The sequence below is a fragment of the Nematolebias whitei genome, chromosome 13 (assembly GCF_014905685.2).
Source record: "Nematolebias whitei isolate Nwh7 chromosome 13, NemWhi1, whole genome shotgun sequence".
Lineage (NCBI taxonomy): Eukaryota > Metazoa > Chordata > Actinopteri > Cyprinodontiformes > Rivulidae > Nematolebias > Nematolebias whitei.
Window position 1 is genome coordinate 14,442,674 of NC_056510.1, and position 15,337 is coordinate 14,458,010.

Below are 15,337 nucleotides of genomic sequence, written 5' to 3' on the forward strand. Positions count from 1 at the left end.
AGTTTGATACGAGTGATTCGGTACAGAGCACAAATTCTGTTCCAGATAGCTTTCCCCAAAAAGGGCAGAACTCTGGGAGAATAAACAACTGCCTGTCATGTTCCAGCTTTGGAAACCATCCGTGATGAACAAGCAGGAAATAAAACATAATTTGATTTCAGCCTTTCAGACTTTGACGTAACCACTCTCTGAGTATTTTCCCCTGTCCGACACACCCCTCATGTTTGTTTATTAGAATAAGACAGGGGGCAAAGACAACATTCTTGATTTAAGCTATGTGTGCTTTTGATTATTAAAGTTGTCACCAGTCTACATTGGCTTAGCGCAGTAACCTCTAACGTACAGATGTGTAACATGAGATAATGTGTGATTTCCCAGTACTTTTGTCTTTATGCTCAGTCCATGAGGGAAAAATTTGTTCTCAAATGAAACTTTAAACTGGACTGAGTCACATAATGTATATCATGCTCTGTTTATAAAAATGTTTCCATGACTAAACTCTACTGTGACTCTGGAAGCATGATCCAGAGGAAGAAAAGTGGGTCAACTCTGCAGACCATCCGCTTCAAACATACGTATTAGAAACTTTTTTTTTATTTTACATGTCAGCAAATTCCCTTTTTAATTTTTTTAAATACATTTAAATATTCTGCTGTAGGTTTTGCCATGTACCTTCTTGGCTCACAAAATTCTCGTCTCCGTTTGCCGAATCCCCTCCCCCCATTCCCAGTAATCATGTGTGCTATACATAGCTGTTTAATATTCATAATCATGTGTCACTTTGACATTTTCAAAAGGTTCCCAATCACGGTCTCTGATGGCATCCTGTACAGGCTATGCATAGCAATCTTCTCCTCTGCCATCAATAATTGTAGCTATCCTCAGAGAAGTCACACAGGGGCTGGTGTGCTGAGCTGAATACGGGGTTGAATTATCACTTTAGAGTTTCACTTGAATCGTGAAGCCTGGGGTCGGCCTGCAAAAACCCCTTTGTCACAAAGACAGTGTGTTTGGTGTCATTCTTAAACACAGCTTAGATAATTGTGTCTGAACCTCTTTTAAAAGAGAGACCTTAAAGGGATAGTCTGGTTATTTTTGAAGTGGTGTTGTATCAGATATCATAAGTTAGTACTACAACAGAGTATTTAGGGTGCATCCACACCAGCCCTGTTTAGTCCACTTTAATCAAACTCTAGTCCGTTCGCCTAGAAAGTTGGGTTCGTTTGGGGAGATGTAAATTCGCAATCGAACACTAGCTATATTTACATGTGCAAAATTATTTGACCGATTGATATGTTTTCAGATTAAATAATTAAAATGTATCGTTTACATGGGCACAATTCGTTCACAACGAGCGTTTACATGCATCAGGCTTTTATTCTGAATAGAAGTACTAACATGCACAGAGTGGTAAACGCTCCTTAAAAAAACACAGAAGAAGAAGGTCTACTTCCGGTTTACTTTCAGGATGAATGTAAACAAACCTGAGCACCCAAAATGGACCCGCGGCAGGTTTTAACGACAGTGGAGACGTTACTGCACTCCCTGATTGAGCTACAGGTAATACAGATCATTTTGAGCTCTTTCTAAGTTTCTAGTAAAAATTTTATGTCGCACACTGACTAGTTTTACTTCCCCAGCATGCTAATATTGTTAGAATTAGCCAGGCGGAAATGACATAGGTCGCACATGCGCAGTCAGGGCAGTTTTTCACGATCGGGGAAAAAAAGTACAGATTAAGTGTTTACATGCGCACCATTCAGATTATGAATCTGCATAAACCACCCGTCTCATTCTGATCACAAATTCTTTCGGATCGAGTTGAATAAACAAAAAATAATCCGAATAGGGCGTTTACATGACACATTTTTATTCCAAATGGCCTTTTAATCCGAATACTTATGTCCATGAAAACATAACTACTGATGAGGACCAAAAAAGCGAACTCTGGTCCGCCTAAATATCTAGGTCTCGGTTTGGTTAAAGTGAACTTGAATGCGGTTCGAATGCATTGTGAATGCAAGCGGACCGGAGACCACTCCAAAAGCAGGAAGTGGACTACACCTCAGGGCATTCTGGGTAAATACAACCAAAACAAATGCACATTTCTCATACCTCATACGGAGCCGTCTCAGCTGCCTTGTGTGAAAAACATTATCCATTGTCTTCTGCTTCATCTTACGCTCATGCTGAGTCCATTGGCACATGTGCCACAGACAAAACAGAAATCCTAAAACCGCAAAAATTTGACGCCACTCCATTTTTGTTTTTATTTCCAGAAGGAACTTGCGCTCTGTGTCTTCTTCAGAGGTGTTTGTGTTGTTTCCTTCAGTAGTTCTTGGTGCAGCGCCACCACAGGCGCGGAGGGGAACAGGTTGGCTCGATTGAAAATGCAAACATCTGAATTTTGGTTCCCAGTCGAACCGAGTCTACTGGACTATCAGTTGTGAAAACGACCTTAGAAAAAGTCAGACATCTTCCTCCAGACTCTCTTTAAAGCAGCAGCTCTCAAACGAGTCTCTAAAATTTGCTCCTAATCAATGTGTCAAAAAATGGGACTTACTTTTTGTGACATTTGTCTATAGGATGCTTATTTCAGTGTTTTAATCAGTTGTTTTTTTTGTTGTTTTACAATAGCTAATGCGGTCCGGTCCATCACAAAAACAAGTCAGAATGAAAATGTCAGATTAGTTCTTAACTTTTAGGCCCCCTCCAGATATGACCCTGCGATCCCCCCAGGAGTCACGCCCTTCAGTTTGAGAACCATTTAAAAGACAATTCAACAGAATCGTGTGTGTGTGACGTGCCTCAGGCCTGTGAAGCAGGCAGCAGAGCAGCAGAAGGGACAACTTCTCATCCTTGACGACATTTAGCTCACATTACTGGAATTCCTCAACCTACTTATCTGAGCACAGCTCTCGAGACCTTCAAGAAGTCGAGCCTGCGTGTGCTTACACATAAATGTGATAGAACCCATCTAGTAAGAGATGCTTCATGTAAAGTGGTTGCCTTTTTTATTTTTTTGCCTGACGAACATGTCTTAGCTGAGGTTTGAGAAAAGAACACAGGTTGAAGGTGATGCAAGCTTCTGTCAGGATTTTACAGAGAAATTTCACCCCACGTCTGACAGAACTGGAAATTGTACTCCAGCAAAATCCAGAATCACTTTTGTACATACTGTATGTATCATAATGTGTTTATTTTCTCTGTTAGAACAGATTTTAAATTGTTAAATATAATAAATACTATTAAAGTTTAGATAATCTGTACTCTTTTAAGTCCGGAGCGCAGTTCAGTTTATGTTGTATATACTTTTTTCTTTATATTTTAATTGAAATGCATCTAAATTAATCTATAAGGAGTTATTTTTGAAGAATGTTCCACAAGATTTAAAACACACAACAACAAAAAAAAATCCTTAGAGGTCTGACTGTGGCAAATAAAGTCAAAATGAGTTCCTACGTTTCCACAGCTGTGTCACTTTGCTTTAATGCTGTCTAGGTGAACCACAAAATGTCAAAATTAGAATAAAAAAAGCCTAAAATAAAATACTTTTATAGAGCCAGTGTCGTCAAGACTTGGATCAAATGTGTGCCCACGAGGGGAGGAGAAAGTGCTGGGACTGAACGTGAAACGAAGCACAAAATAATGACTTACAATTCAAACCCAGCTGCTCTGTAGTTGTGTGGTTTTACAGCATGCCTAAGGGTAGAGCACATAGACCCTCGAAATAACTAAAGCTGTAATTAAGGTCGCAGCATTTTCCCTGTTTCTACCCAACCCAGACATCAGGAATAGTTCGGGTCTAACATGAGCAGGAATGTTTGACAGCAGTCTCTGGAACATACTGCAAGTTGGACTGAACAGAAACTAGTTTTTTTTGTGTGTGTTTGTGTGCTGGAAATGTTTCTGTTTATTACCATCACAACCAGCAACAATAACCAGTCCACTACCTGCGTTCCTGATAGGAAACGTGTTCTTGTGCTGACACCTAAAGGACAAACTGGAGTTTGTAGGTGCAATACAAAAATCCCATTTTTCAACTTAAACATGAAGAAAATCAAAGATAATTTATATTCAAATATTATTTATTTTAAAAAAAAATTACAATAATTCACAGTTTATTGAGAGTTGCAGCACTCAATTACATGTGCATTACCTAAAATGTACCGCTTTGGTGTTTTTTCGAGTACCAATGTGCATGAAACATTGTAAACCAGTGGACTTCGGCCTTTCTTATTGTCTAATATCTGCAGCCAACTTTTGGATTCAAAATCAACAGGGAATGCACAAAACTCATGACATGATTATGAGACCACGAAATACAAAACATAATATAGCATGTGCTTTTTACATGATTTTTTTTAGAGGGGAGGGGACAAAAAAATTTAAATATTTCTATGCAAAAACTAGAAAACAGGGTTGTTTTTTTAAAAATAGAGTGCCTATGTAATATTTATAAATGTACAAAGAATGTGACGAAAGCCTCTGTTAGTGCAGAAGTGTTTAAAATCTGTCATTCAGGAGATCTGACAGGTAAATAAATTATAAACAAAAAATACACAAGAGCCTTCGCTCGGCAATGACGACTGTGGTAACAAAAAAAAGGACAAATATTCTGCCATTTTCCTCAACTTTCAGCCTTTCGTGTTGACAGAAGGCAAAGACAACACATCTCAGTAACTTCATAATGTAATCTCAGCCTTCTTTGTTCACAGTGATTCTCGCTTTATTTTTTGGAAGACTCAGTTTCCCATGGTGCACATTATCAGCATTACACTCTTCAAAAAAAAAAAAAGACATTCATACTAAGATAGCTGGTGCACTGTCACAATAAAAAACCTGCTCTCATTAAAAACGAGATGCGTAACTTGACCTCAACGCTCTGTGTTCACACGGCATATAATACAGAAAAAAAACACTGTTTCGGGACCACCGCTGTGGCTGTAGTGTTTCCTACATATATATTAAATCCAATTACAGTTAAATAAAAGGACTCGCCTCGCCTTAATGAGTATCAAAGTAAATTTGAAGGAGTAAAAAAAGTGTCTCGAGAACAAAAATACATTAAAAGGGCCTGTCGACAAAATTACAGTGTATTCACTTTGCATCAAACAGAAGGTATGAGTCATAAACAGTACTGTGATACACACACTGCTGTACTTGAGGCAAATGTTTTCTGAAAATAACAGTTCTGTCCTCTAAGAGCTGCCTATCCAGCTGTATTATCTGTAATATTGCACATAATAAGCTACGAATAACTTAAATTTTGTTCAGTACCACTACATCCATGACAGAAAGGACCTCCTACTGCATTTCACAACATCTGGAGGAGCGCAGACATTTCAACAACCGAGCTCAATAAACTGAGGACAATGACACAAACATATTTAACTTACAGTTAGTATTTCACTGGGCAGCAACTGCTGTGATGGAGATAGCATTCATGAGTCTCCAGAATGTGTTGCAGTGTTTGTTGCGATTCTCAGTTTCCTTGCTCGTCTTAAACCCATGTCAAGAGCACTAGAAAACATGTCCAGTTCTAAAACCCATGTAGATAATAAATAATAACTATAGAAAATATGGTCTAAATCTGCCTATCTTCCTTTTTAAAGTGTACCACAGGTCAAATCATAAATGTGGCGACAACTGCCGAGGTGGGTACAATGCATGCACAGGTAGGCGATGGAATCATGTGCATGTTTAATAATACAGTTTTGCATGCCTGTGTACACAAAAATGATCTTTCTATGCATTATCTTGTGCTTGTTCTGGAGCCGGGCTGCGGGGGCAGCAGCTTGAGCAGTGCTGCCCAGACATCTCTTTCCACAGCCACCTCTTCTAGCTCCTCTGGGAGGAGACTCCAAGGTGCTCCCAGGCCAGCCAAGACACTAAGTAAATGGACTGTACTTATATACTTGTAGCGCCTTTCTATCTTATCAAGACACTCAAAGCACTTTACACTACAATCTGTGCCCTCATTTACCCATTCGTACAGCACTCTGTCTATAATCAGAGCTTTATCACATTCCTACACTGATGGGACACACATCAGAGGCAACGAAGGGTTCAGTGTCTTGCCCAGGGACACTTCGGCATGTGACTGGTGGTGGAATCAAACCCCAACTTTTGCATTGAGGGACGACTGCTCTAACCCCTCAGCCACAGCTGCCCAGACTAAGACCAAGTCTAGACTAGAGAGACTAAGTCAGCATGTCTTCCTACAAAATGAACATGTCCATAAAACCTCCTTATGATAGCATCAAGGGGGGCAACCTTACCAAGAAGCCTGAACCACATTATAATTATTTTCAAACCCACGCTACCACGCAAAACTCATCTGCATGGCTCACTGGTCACAAGCACTCCGAATCAGTTAAGACTGCAACAAAAGCTTTACGCATTTTCTCATAATACTGAGTCTCGCAAGTTTTAGTCTCTAACTAGTCTCCAACAGTAGCAACCCAGTGAGATACCACCTCAAAACACTTTGAAACAGTTAGAAACTTGTTGCTTGCTTGTATTTGTATGTAGAAAACAATCCTAATGTAATTATTTTGTTGCAATACAACGAAAAACGCGTATATCGCTTCAGTGACCAAAGTGATTTCTCGCATTTATAAGGCTCCTAAGCTTTTAAATTTTCTCGTACCAATAAAAAGGTTTCAAGAAATACAATCAGTCACTAAAGTCTTCCTGTATTGCATATGAAAACCAAAAGATACGAACCGGAGAACTCCTCCCTGCTTTGAGGCACTTTTACAACATGCAGCTGGTTGGGGTTCATCGTATGTCCAAGTTTGCCGTAAAAAATAAAATAAAATACCCAAACCACTCGAGTCTCCCAGCTGCAACAGGCTTCCTCTACAGTTAATTCTCCCATGCATTGAAAACGATCACATGAATCGTCATGATACCAAATATTTTAAAAAACAGGCAGCACATGAAAAGTCTTTGTAAAGGCACATTACACAAAGATACACTTTTGTAAATACTCAAACCAGTTAAGTATCAAAAGTGCAAAAACTGAAAGCCCTTAAATAAAGGGGGCACACAAATAGTGGTGCAACAAGCCATTGTAAATCAATTCATTTGACATGAACCTGCAATTTAAAGTACATCTGATGTGGATGTCTAATCAATGAGTGTCACTGCTTGAACCACCACTGAAAAGCAACAATCTGCAAAAGTTTATCACGTATGTCCACTAATTGTTTTGGTTAATTGGTTTTACAATCCACCCTGGTTGTACTTTTAACACCAAAATATGAGCAGCTGTACCCAGCACATTAGCTCACATTAGTCTATTGTTTTCTTGAGAATTTCATTCAGCAGTTTGTGAAGCAAACAAGTGATACATTCTATAAAAATGGCTCTTATTTGTAGCCCTTTACTGCTGGTTGTGTAGCAACGGCAATAATTCTCTTTCACTTTGCCTTTATTATTATTATTATTAATATTATTATTATTATTATTATTATTATTATTATTATTATTATATGTCTAACTGTGACCAATGCCTGGTAATTATCTTAACCAGTTCCAGTACTCAAAGGCCATTCCGGTAATTTTCCTTCAGATTAAGGAGTGTTTTCCCACCAAAGAAAATTTTGTAGACTAGCATTCAAATGCTACAATAAAACACCATCCAGATGATAAGTCTCTGCCTTTTAGTTTCTCTCCTCTAGTGGTTAAAAATTGCCTGATGCAATTTTTAAATTCGTCAGCGCTGCAAATATATTTGGTTTCAGGAACTCGGACCAGTTTCATTACAAGACATCACATGGATTCATCAAACCTAACTGAGAGAACAAACCAATGGCCCTTAAAGCGCACATGACGGTGGAGAATGTCACTGCAGCTGCAAACTTGGGCTGCGCACTGTAAGAAAAGGAGAGTGTCACATAAAGTGGCAATAAACTTGTTTCTCCTGTTTGCTCATATCTTCTTCAGTGTCAATAATCCATATAAAAACATGAAGGAGCAGATTTTATCTGGTATTTTCAAGTACTGTTTCCTTGTTCCTGCTCAAACAAGAGCATTGCAAGTTGGGATTGAGAACCAATGCCTTCCATATTGCTTTGAATACACCTATGATAGATGTCTTCATTCAGTTTTGGGTTGCAGGATTGGTAGCGGTATTGCTGGTGTAGAGCTGGCTCTACTGCCCTGAATACATGTAGGCCTGAATACTTTACAAACATGTCATAGATATCCAAGCTCTCTAGTAAGTCCTCGTTTTCTTGAATGTCTGTCACCATTTGGGATCTTGTTGCCATGTAGTCAGAGTTGTAAAAGCATGCTTCGTCAAATGACCAGCGGTCAAAATGTCCTGCATCCTTTACCAGATCAACAGCGGCTGGATATGGCTGGTTGTGATAGGCCACGTCAGGGCTGTACTCCTGGAAATGGATAGGAAAAAACACTTGCCAATTGTTTATTGAATTCATGCGGCAGCGGTTCAGAAATTCAGCATTGACATTTGTGTTCACGTGGGCTAGGAAGAACAAGGTGTCAACTGGGTGCTTCTTTGAAATAATGTCCATAAATTTGATCTGCGATGGTATCTCTGTCTTGACACTTATCCATGGGATTTTTATTGCTGGGTATTTTCTTTCGTAAACGTTGATCTGATTTTTCACACCAGCAAAAATATCATCGTGATTAACATGCTGTGCCTCCTCTGGGTCATAAATGAACAAAAGTGTTAGGACTGCATTTTCACTGGTCTCGAAGGCATTGGAAGCGAATCCTTCCAATAAATGGTTGACATAGCTCCGGTCTTCTGCAGTAAGGGGTATAATGATGTGAACCCTGGTGGCTTCAGTGACATAGGGCATTGGAATAATCTCTATGAGGCTTAAAGGTCGCACCAGGTGGACTCTCTTTGTGATGGAACGACTGTGACCTTTCTGATTGACAACTTCAACCTGAAGATCCAAGGTGTACTCCATGCCCCGGGTGGGGTCGAAGCGTCTGTAGCCATTAATGAGTCGTTGCTTCTTAAGATGTAAGGTGGGCATGTACTTTTTGTTGAGCTCTTCAATGGCTGTGTCTATGACATCTGCAACGTCCATTTTGTCAATGCCGTGCAGCTCACACTTTGGAGCGCCATCGATGCATGAATAAATCTCCTCCTCTGTGAAGTATTCCCACTTCAAAACTTCAAACCGGGATTTGGGCTCAAAAGGTGGGTTGACCCCCACTGGCCACTGGGTGCTTCGATTGCCTTCGAAAGCAAGCACGCTAACATTTTTAATCTCTGCCTGAAAAAAACACAAAAAGTGTTTATGTTTTCATGTAACCATTACTATATTAAAATGTATGAAGCCAGGATTTTATTTCTGACTGATCCACGGGTGATTCGTGACTTGGCAATCTGCTTACCTGCAGCTTAGCGATCTCATCGTAAGTCTTCTGGAGTTCAATCTCAGAGAAGTACCTGTGCAGCCGGTACATTTGTTCGGGGTCAGACACCGGATGAACAGTTAGAGCTTTCCTGAACTGTTCATTCTGCTCTTTACTTGGATCTGAGTTTTTTCCAAGCTCGTAATGGTGGTACTCAAGACCCTAAAAAAGAAGAAAACAAAGAGGTCTTTTCATAAGATGTGATGCCATTAGAGAAGCATGCCAGATGTTATTTCAAGCTCTGTTGTTCTTTAGTGTTACTTCCTCTCATATACACATTACATCTGGACAGGACTTCAGGTTCACCTTCACTGTAGACCAGGACGTTTGCTCAAAATGATGTTTGGATAATAAAAGAATATTGGTCCTACTGATACATACTTTGACCAGTTCCAACTTACAGTATTTTATTAATTGATCATTTGACTATAAGAGGAAAACTAGGCTGAACTTGCGGAGAGAATCTCACAACCGATTAAGCTGAAAACAAGAGTCACCACCTGTAAAGCTTGACTGATTAAAAAAGGGAACCCGATCTGATGAAGCTATTAAAAGAACAAAGGCTGGAGACACTGCTTAACTAAGCAGCGAGGCCACTCTATTACAAATGTTTGCCAACAGCTTGCAGCCTGTAGCTGTACACTTAGTGAAGCATTGTCCGTGCCTAATTGGCATCAATGTTCTTTTTGAAAAGAGAAAATGTTGTCTGGCTCCGTGTTCGAGCTGTTTGTTACACCATTCCAGGCCTGTTAACTGTCCCCTGCCTCTCTCCTTTATCTGAGGGGCTCTACTGGTACTCTTCTGGCTCAGGGCACTTCAGATAGCCTCTTAATTGTGCAACAAGATGGCTTACTGCTCTGGGATGAGGCCAAGGGGGAAAAATGGGATGAAACTTTTAAACATCCATGGAATGACTCAAGAACAAAATCTAGGCCTGTGTATAGAATATATGTCTTTTTTTTTCCTCTAGCAATTCATTTTTATGTTTAAAAAACACAATTAAAAATAAATAAAATAATTGGCATTCCTAGAAGGAATGTATATCACCAGCCTTTTTCATGCTAGTTTTACTTTAAAATCATCCTATGAGTGGTAGCCATTTTTCTCTCGCTCTACTATTCATGTTTGTATTTGCATTTATTTCCATCACAAACATGTTTTTCTTTGTCTTTCTCTCCATAGATAGTACACTTGGACCAGCCACTTTGTATTTGTCTGTATCGCCTTCCTGTCCCCTCTTTCCCCAGCCACTCGAGGCAGATTGCTGCTTATCCCGAGTTCTGTCAAGTTAATAAGGGAGTTTTTTCTTTCCACTATCGCCTATATGCTTACTCAGGATGGGAGGTTTGGACAAACTGGAAATTCAATGCAATCTGTTGGCCGCTATAGATTGATAACTTATACTATTTGACATTTTAATACATGTGGATGTTTTGTACAGTGCTTTGAGAAATTTGCTGTGAACTGGTGCTAAATAAACTGAAACAAACTAAATTGAATTGTAAAATTGATGAAGTTATGACTGTGTTTCTTAAGGTAAATGCACCTTTCTATCTTATCAAGACACTCAAAGCGCTTTACACTGCAATCTGCGCCCTCATTTACCCATTCATACAGCACTCTACTATATCTCTACAAAGCTAATTGAACATGTCATTCTAAAGAGACTAATCAGAACTTTAGATCACATTCATACACCGATGGGACACACATCGGAGGCAAAGAGGAGTTCAGTGTCTTGTCCACTTCGGCATGTGACTGCTGGTGGATTTGAACCCCCAACTCTTGCATTGGAGGACGACTGCTCTAACCACTCAGCCACAGCCACCCCATGAGGTCAGTCGGCTATCCCCAATTGCTCCCCGGGCGCTTACATAGCTGCCCACTGCTCCACCTGGTTGTAACCCAGGTGCGATGGGTTAAATGCAGACTAATTTTGCCATTGTATGGGAACATACAATGATGACAACACACAGCACTTATTATTATTATTAAATGAGTCCTTGAGGCTCAATGAGACTAACCTGTATAAATAAAGGTTGAACGAATGGCTGTGGAAGCCAGGATGAGTCACATTAACTCCAAAAGATGTTTATACACATCCAATTTTTTTCTGAAAGTTTTAATAAACTCTATCCAGGGGTTTATAAAATATTTTTTTGGCAACTCACAGACGGGGGCAAAAACTTCGTCACACACTGTCTGCCTTTCGGCAGCGAAGGATAATGAAAGCAAAGTGTGCTGAAAGACACAAAAAATGCCTTTAGCCAGTGGGACAAAGCTTGTTTGACCCTAAATGCTAATGACATTATAGGAGCAAAGCATGTTGACCCACAGGGGATTTTCACACTATTGAACCTAAGCTGAACTCTCAGCTGTGCACTCCGTACCTGCTTACCTATTCCACTTTGCCCCCGGTGCTGCTTGGAGTTAAAGGGCATTAGCCCCTCTACTCTGTAATATGAATACCATCTCCTCGCCAACACAGTAATTACAGTTCTATATAGCTGTCTGTCAGTTTTAAGTGCCGCCCTGGGGGTGAAGAACGGTTTCTAAAGGGACAGTTAGGCTTTTCTGTAGAAGAGAACCCCCTGCTGTAACCTATCACACAGCTGTTCTGAATCTCTGTCTTCAAGCACTTCTTTACGACTCAACATTCATTCAGACGTGAACTGCTTCCTTTCATTTCCCTCTAAGCCTGTAACATTTTGAACCAAAGAAACTATTTTATACCTTCAAACACTGTGCTGTATGCACAAACAAAAAGAGAAGCGAATGAACGGTGGTAATTACATACCACTTTTGAGAATGGTTAGCCTACCTCATATTCACTAATGCAGTTTGTGCTGGTGTAGTCAATGATGCATCTTCCGAGCCACTCGTCAGGCCTGGAGCTCAGGATGTCATTCCTGCAGTTTTCCAGGAAAGGCTGAAGTCGTAGGAGCAAGCTGCGTGACAGGAGGTACCCAAACCCCCCGTAGCAGTACTTCCCCTCCATTTCCCCACCTATGAACTCCTCAGGACGGCCCATGTAAAGCTCCCGATCCACACTCAGGTGCTCCACCAGTGCCTTGATCCTGTCAGCTTCTGTGTAGGCGTCATCTTGGACGAAGTAGAACCAGTCGTATTCATTGATGTAATGATCAAAAATAAACTTGACGGTCTGAAACATGTTCCAGATCAATCGCTCGTCTCCGTGAGAAACCACAAACATGCCGTGAGGGACTTTGCGGTTGCGCGAGCCGGTGAAGAAGGCCACGGCGTCGAAGTGATGGCTTATGGTGCGATTCACAGCGACGCCCAGGGTGTTGATGGAGTTTTTGGATGTCAGAACCCCAACGAAGAGGCGCTCTCGCATTCCCAGCTCTGTGCTTATGTATTTGGCCCTGAAAAACATGTCAGACCAACGAGCTACTGGATGAACGCTGCTTTTTTACCGAGTTATAGGACAAACGTTCAACAAGTTTTTAAACTATGGTACATGGTATTACAGTTAATAAAAATAACTTGCAAAACCTGGAAAATAATTAAACTGATTCCTCTAATTGTGTAAACCCGGATTTAGCCATTCACACTGTTGTTTTCAGTTATATATTTTCTAATGTTTTTTTGCAATTCAGCAACTTCTGCAGAACCAACCATATACGACAACACTCAGCTCACTTAGAAGATGGGTGGATTTTTTTGTAACTTTTACACTTTTCAAAATTTTTAACTTTACTTACATGTTTTCCCATCAAAATATGTCACGATCTCTTCAGTTTCTTGAAGAACATTGTTCTCTTGGAAATCTGCTTTAGAGTACTTGTGTTATTTTGGTCTCCTTTGGCTAGTTTGAATTTTTAGCTACTGTTCTGCACAATTTTAGCTTCTGCTTCGCTACTTTGAGCATTAACCAACCTTTTGATACAATTAGCTAGGGCTTTGACAGTTTTAGCTTTTAGCTGGCATTTTGCTACATTTACAGATTAGGTTATATTTTATGTGTTCAACTACTTTTAGCTAGCATTTTGTTACTGTTAACTTTTAGCTAGCCATTTGCTACTTTTTAATCTTTACCTAGCTTGTTGACATTAGCTAAAGTTTTTAAACTTTTGGCTAGCATGTTGCTACTTTTTAATCTTTACCTAGCTTGTTGACATTAGCTAAAGTTTTTAAACTTTTGGCTAGCATGTTGCTACTTTTTAATATTTACCTAGCTTGTTGACATTAGCTAAAGTTTTTAAACTTTTGGCTAGCATGTTGCTACTTTTAACAACTAGTTTACATTTTATTAGGGTTTTGACACCATTAGCTTATAACTAGCATTCTGCTACTGTTAGTCTAGCCTGTTGCTACCTTTAGCTTTCTTGTGTTTTGCTACTTTTGGCTGTTAGCATTCTTCTTGTAGCATTCAGGTAGTTTTTTTTTTCTCTCTTTTTAGCTTTTAGCTAGAAGTCTGCTTCCAGAAGCTCAACTTGAACAAGCTTTTTCAGCAGATTTCAGCAAAATGTTCAGCACTAGGCATTCACACAGATAATTCAACATCTCTTTCCATCCTGTTTGTTTTAGAAACCTGATATGCAGGAAAACAAAAAAATAACCTCTTTGGGGGAAAAAAACGTGCAAAGACTTGCAAAGCAATTCATCTTTACCCATGACTTGTACCTCTCATGTCATCAATGGTGGGTGGCTTACAATAGCGGCACACCTTATAGATGAATAATAGATAAACAATTGAGCAATATAAAATAGACAAGAAAAGTCAAGTTTATTTATACATTCCAGGATCACAAGAGAAATAATTTACTTTTTCTTTTGCCATATATTAGGATAAATATAAAAAGTTGTTGAATAGACTACAAAAAATATATAAGTAGTTTTCTATGAGCCATAAAAAATGCTCTTTTATTACTAGGTTTTGACGTTTTCTGGGATAAGCGAAACAAGTTTCTGTCAGTTGGTGAAAGTTTTCCAGTCTAACTTGAGCAAACTTTCTCCTTGAGGTATTTAGAGGGACTGAAATGACCTTCAGCCACTTTGGGTACCTGGGTGAACATCCAAACAGTGTCTCTATCCATAAATTCTTGGAAATGTTTGCCTGCTTATGAAGAAAATGTAAGTTAGAGCCTTCAGAGCGTGTAGGCATACAGTCAGCCTCAGTGTTAGTCCAACAGCATCTTATAGGAGGGGGATAAGAAAGAAGGAGCAAGAAAAATGATGCTAATTGTGAATTATATCTTGTTATGGGTACTACTGATGAGACGATCATGCACGTGTTTTAATTGTAAATCTTAAAGTCATCATTTATGTGTCAAACTTCATGTATAAAGCAACTTAATGAGCGCACTTAGAATGAATTAACAAGTTTAGACTCGAATTTACCTGAAAACTTTCTTTGGAGCACTAGGTTGGACTTGTTTGTATGGGACTATTCTTGGTTCAAACCCCTCCTGGGACTCGGCATCGCTCACAGCCGACACGGAGTTGGGCTTTCGGGCTCCCCTGAGCAGACCATCCTGACCCGAAGTCACATCCTCGCCCTCCTTGGTGCCCTCGAGAGGACACGCTTCTTCCGTCCAGCTAACGCTGAGTAAACTCAGCGTGAACCCCAGCGAAATGCCGATTACCACCGGGCCGAGCGACCGCAGGACAGAAATAAACATAGAAAATCTCATTTTAAGCGTCGGCTCTATCCCGTCGGATTCGTCCCGCTTCGGTCGCTCCAACTGAGGCGCTCAAACGGACTTCCGGGACGGGACAGCTCCGCTATTCATCAAGTCTGGAGTGAGGTAGGTGGTGATTCCAAAAGTCAGTTTGTAGAAAAAGATGCAGCTTCTTCCTTTAATTTCACGCAGGACTGTTACGTGTCAGTCTGGCCGCTACCTGGCTCCTCCCCGCCTGCTGTTAGCATCCGAGGCGGAGCTACTTCTTGGGCCCGCTGCTCCGG

The 15,337-nt window shown here is 40.1% G+C and overlaps 1 protein-coding gene across 1 annotated transcript; it reads right to left on the minus strand.

Annotated features, from left to right (window-relative positions):
• Positions 1-8,003: 8,003 nt before the first annotated feature.
• On the minus strand, positions 8,004-15,065 carry chpfa (chondroitin polymerizing factor a). Its single transcript, XM_037686355.1, has 4 exons — positions 14,773-15,065; positions 12,230-12,794; positions 9,388-9,570; positions 8,004-9,266 (listed from the first exon to the last, which is right to left on the minus strand). Exons 1-4 carry the CDS (start codon positions 15,063-15,065, stop codon positions 8,004-8,006), a joined length of 2,304 nt encoding a protein of 767 aa, XP_037542283.1.
• Between the last annotated feature and the right edge of the window lie 272 nt (positions 15,066-15,337).

What these genes read in the sequence shown, in the direction of transcription:
- chpfa (XM_037686355.1), bottom strand. Translation starts at nt 15,065, where the DNA reads ATGAGATTTTCTATGTTTATTTCTGTCCTGCGGTCGCTCGGCCCGGTG. An exon ending in ACTGCATTAGTGAATATGAG is followed by an intron (nt 9,571 to 12,229) that starts GTAGGCTAACCA and finishes CTTCTTTTTTAG; the next exon opens with GGTCTTGAGTACCACCATTA. An exon ending in ATGAGATCGCTAAGCTGCAG is followed by an intron (nt 9,267 to 9,387) that starts GTAAGCAGATTG and finishes TGTTTTTTTCAG; the next exon opens with GCAGAGATTAAAAATGTTAG.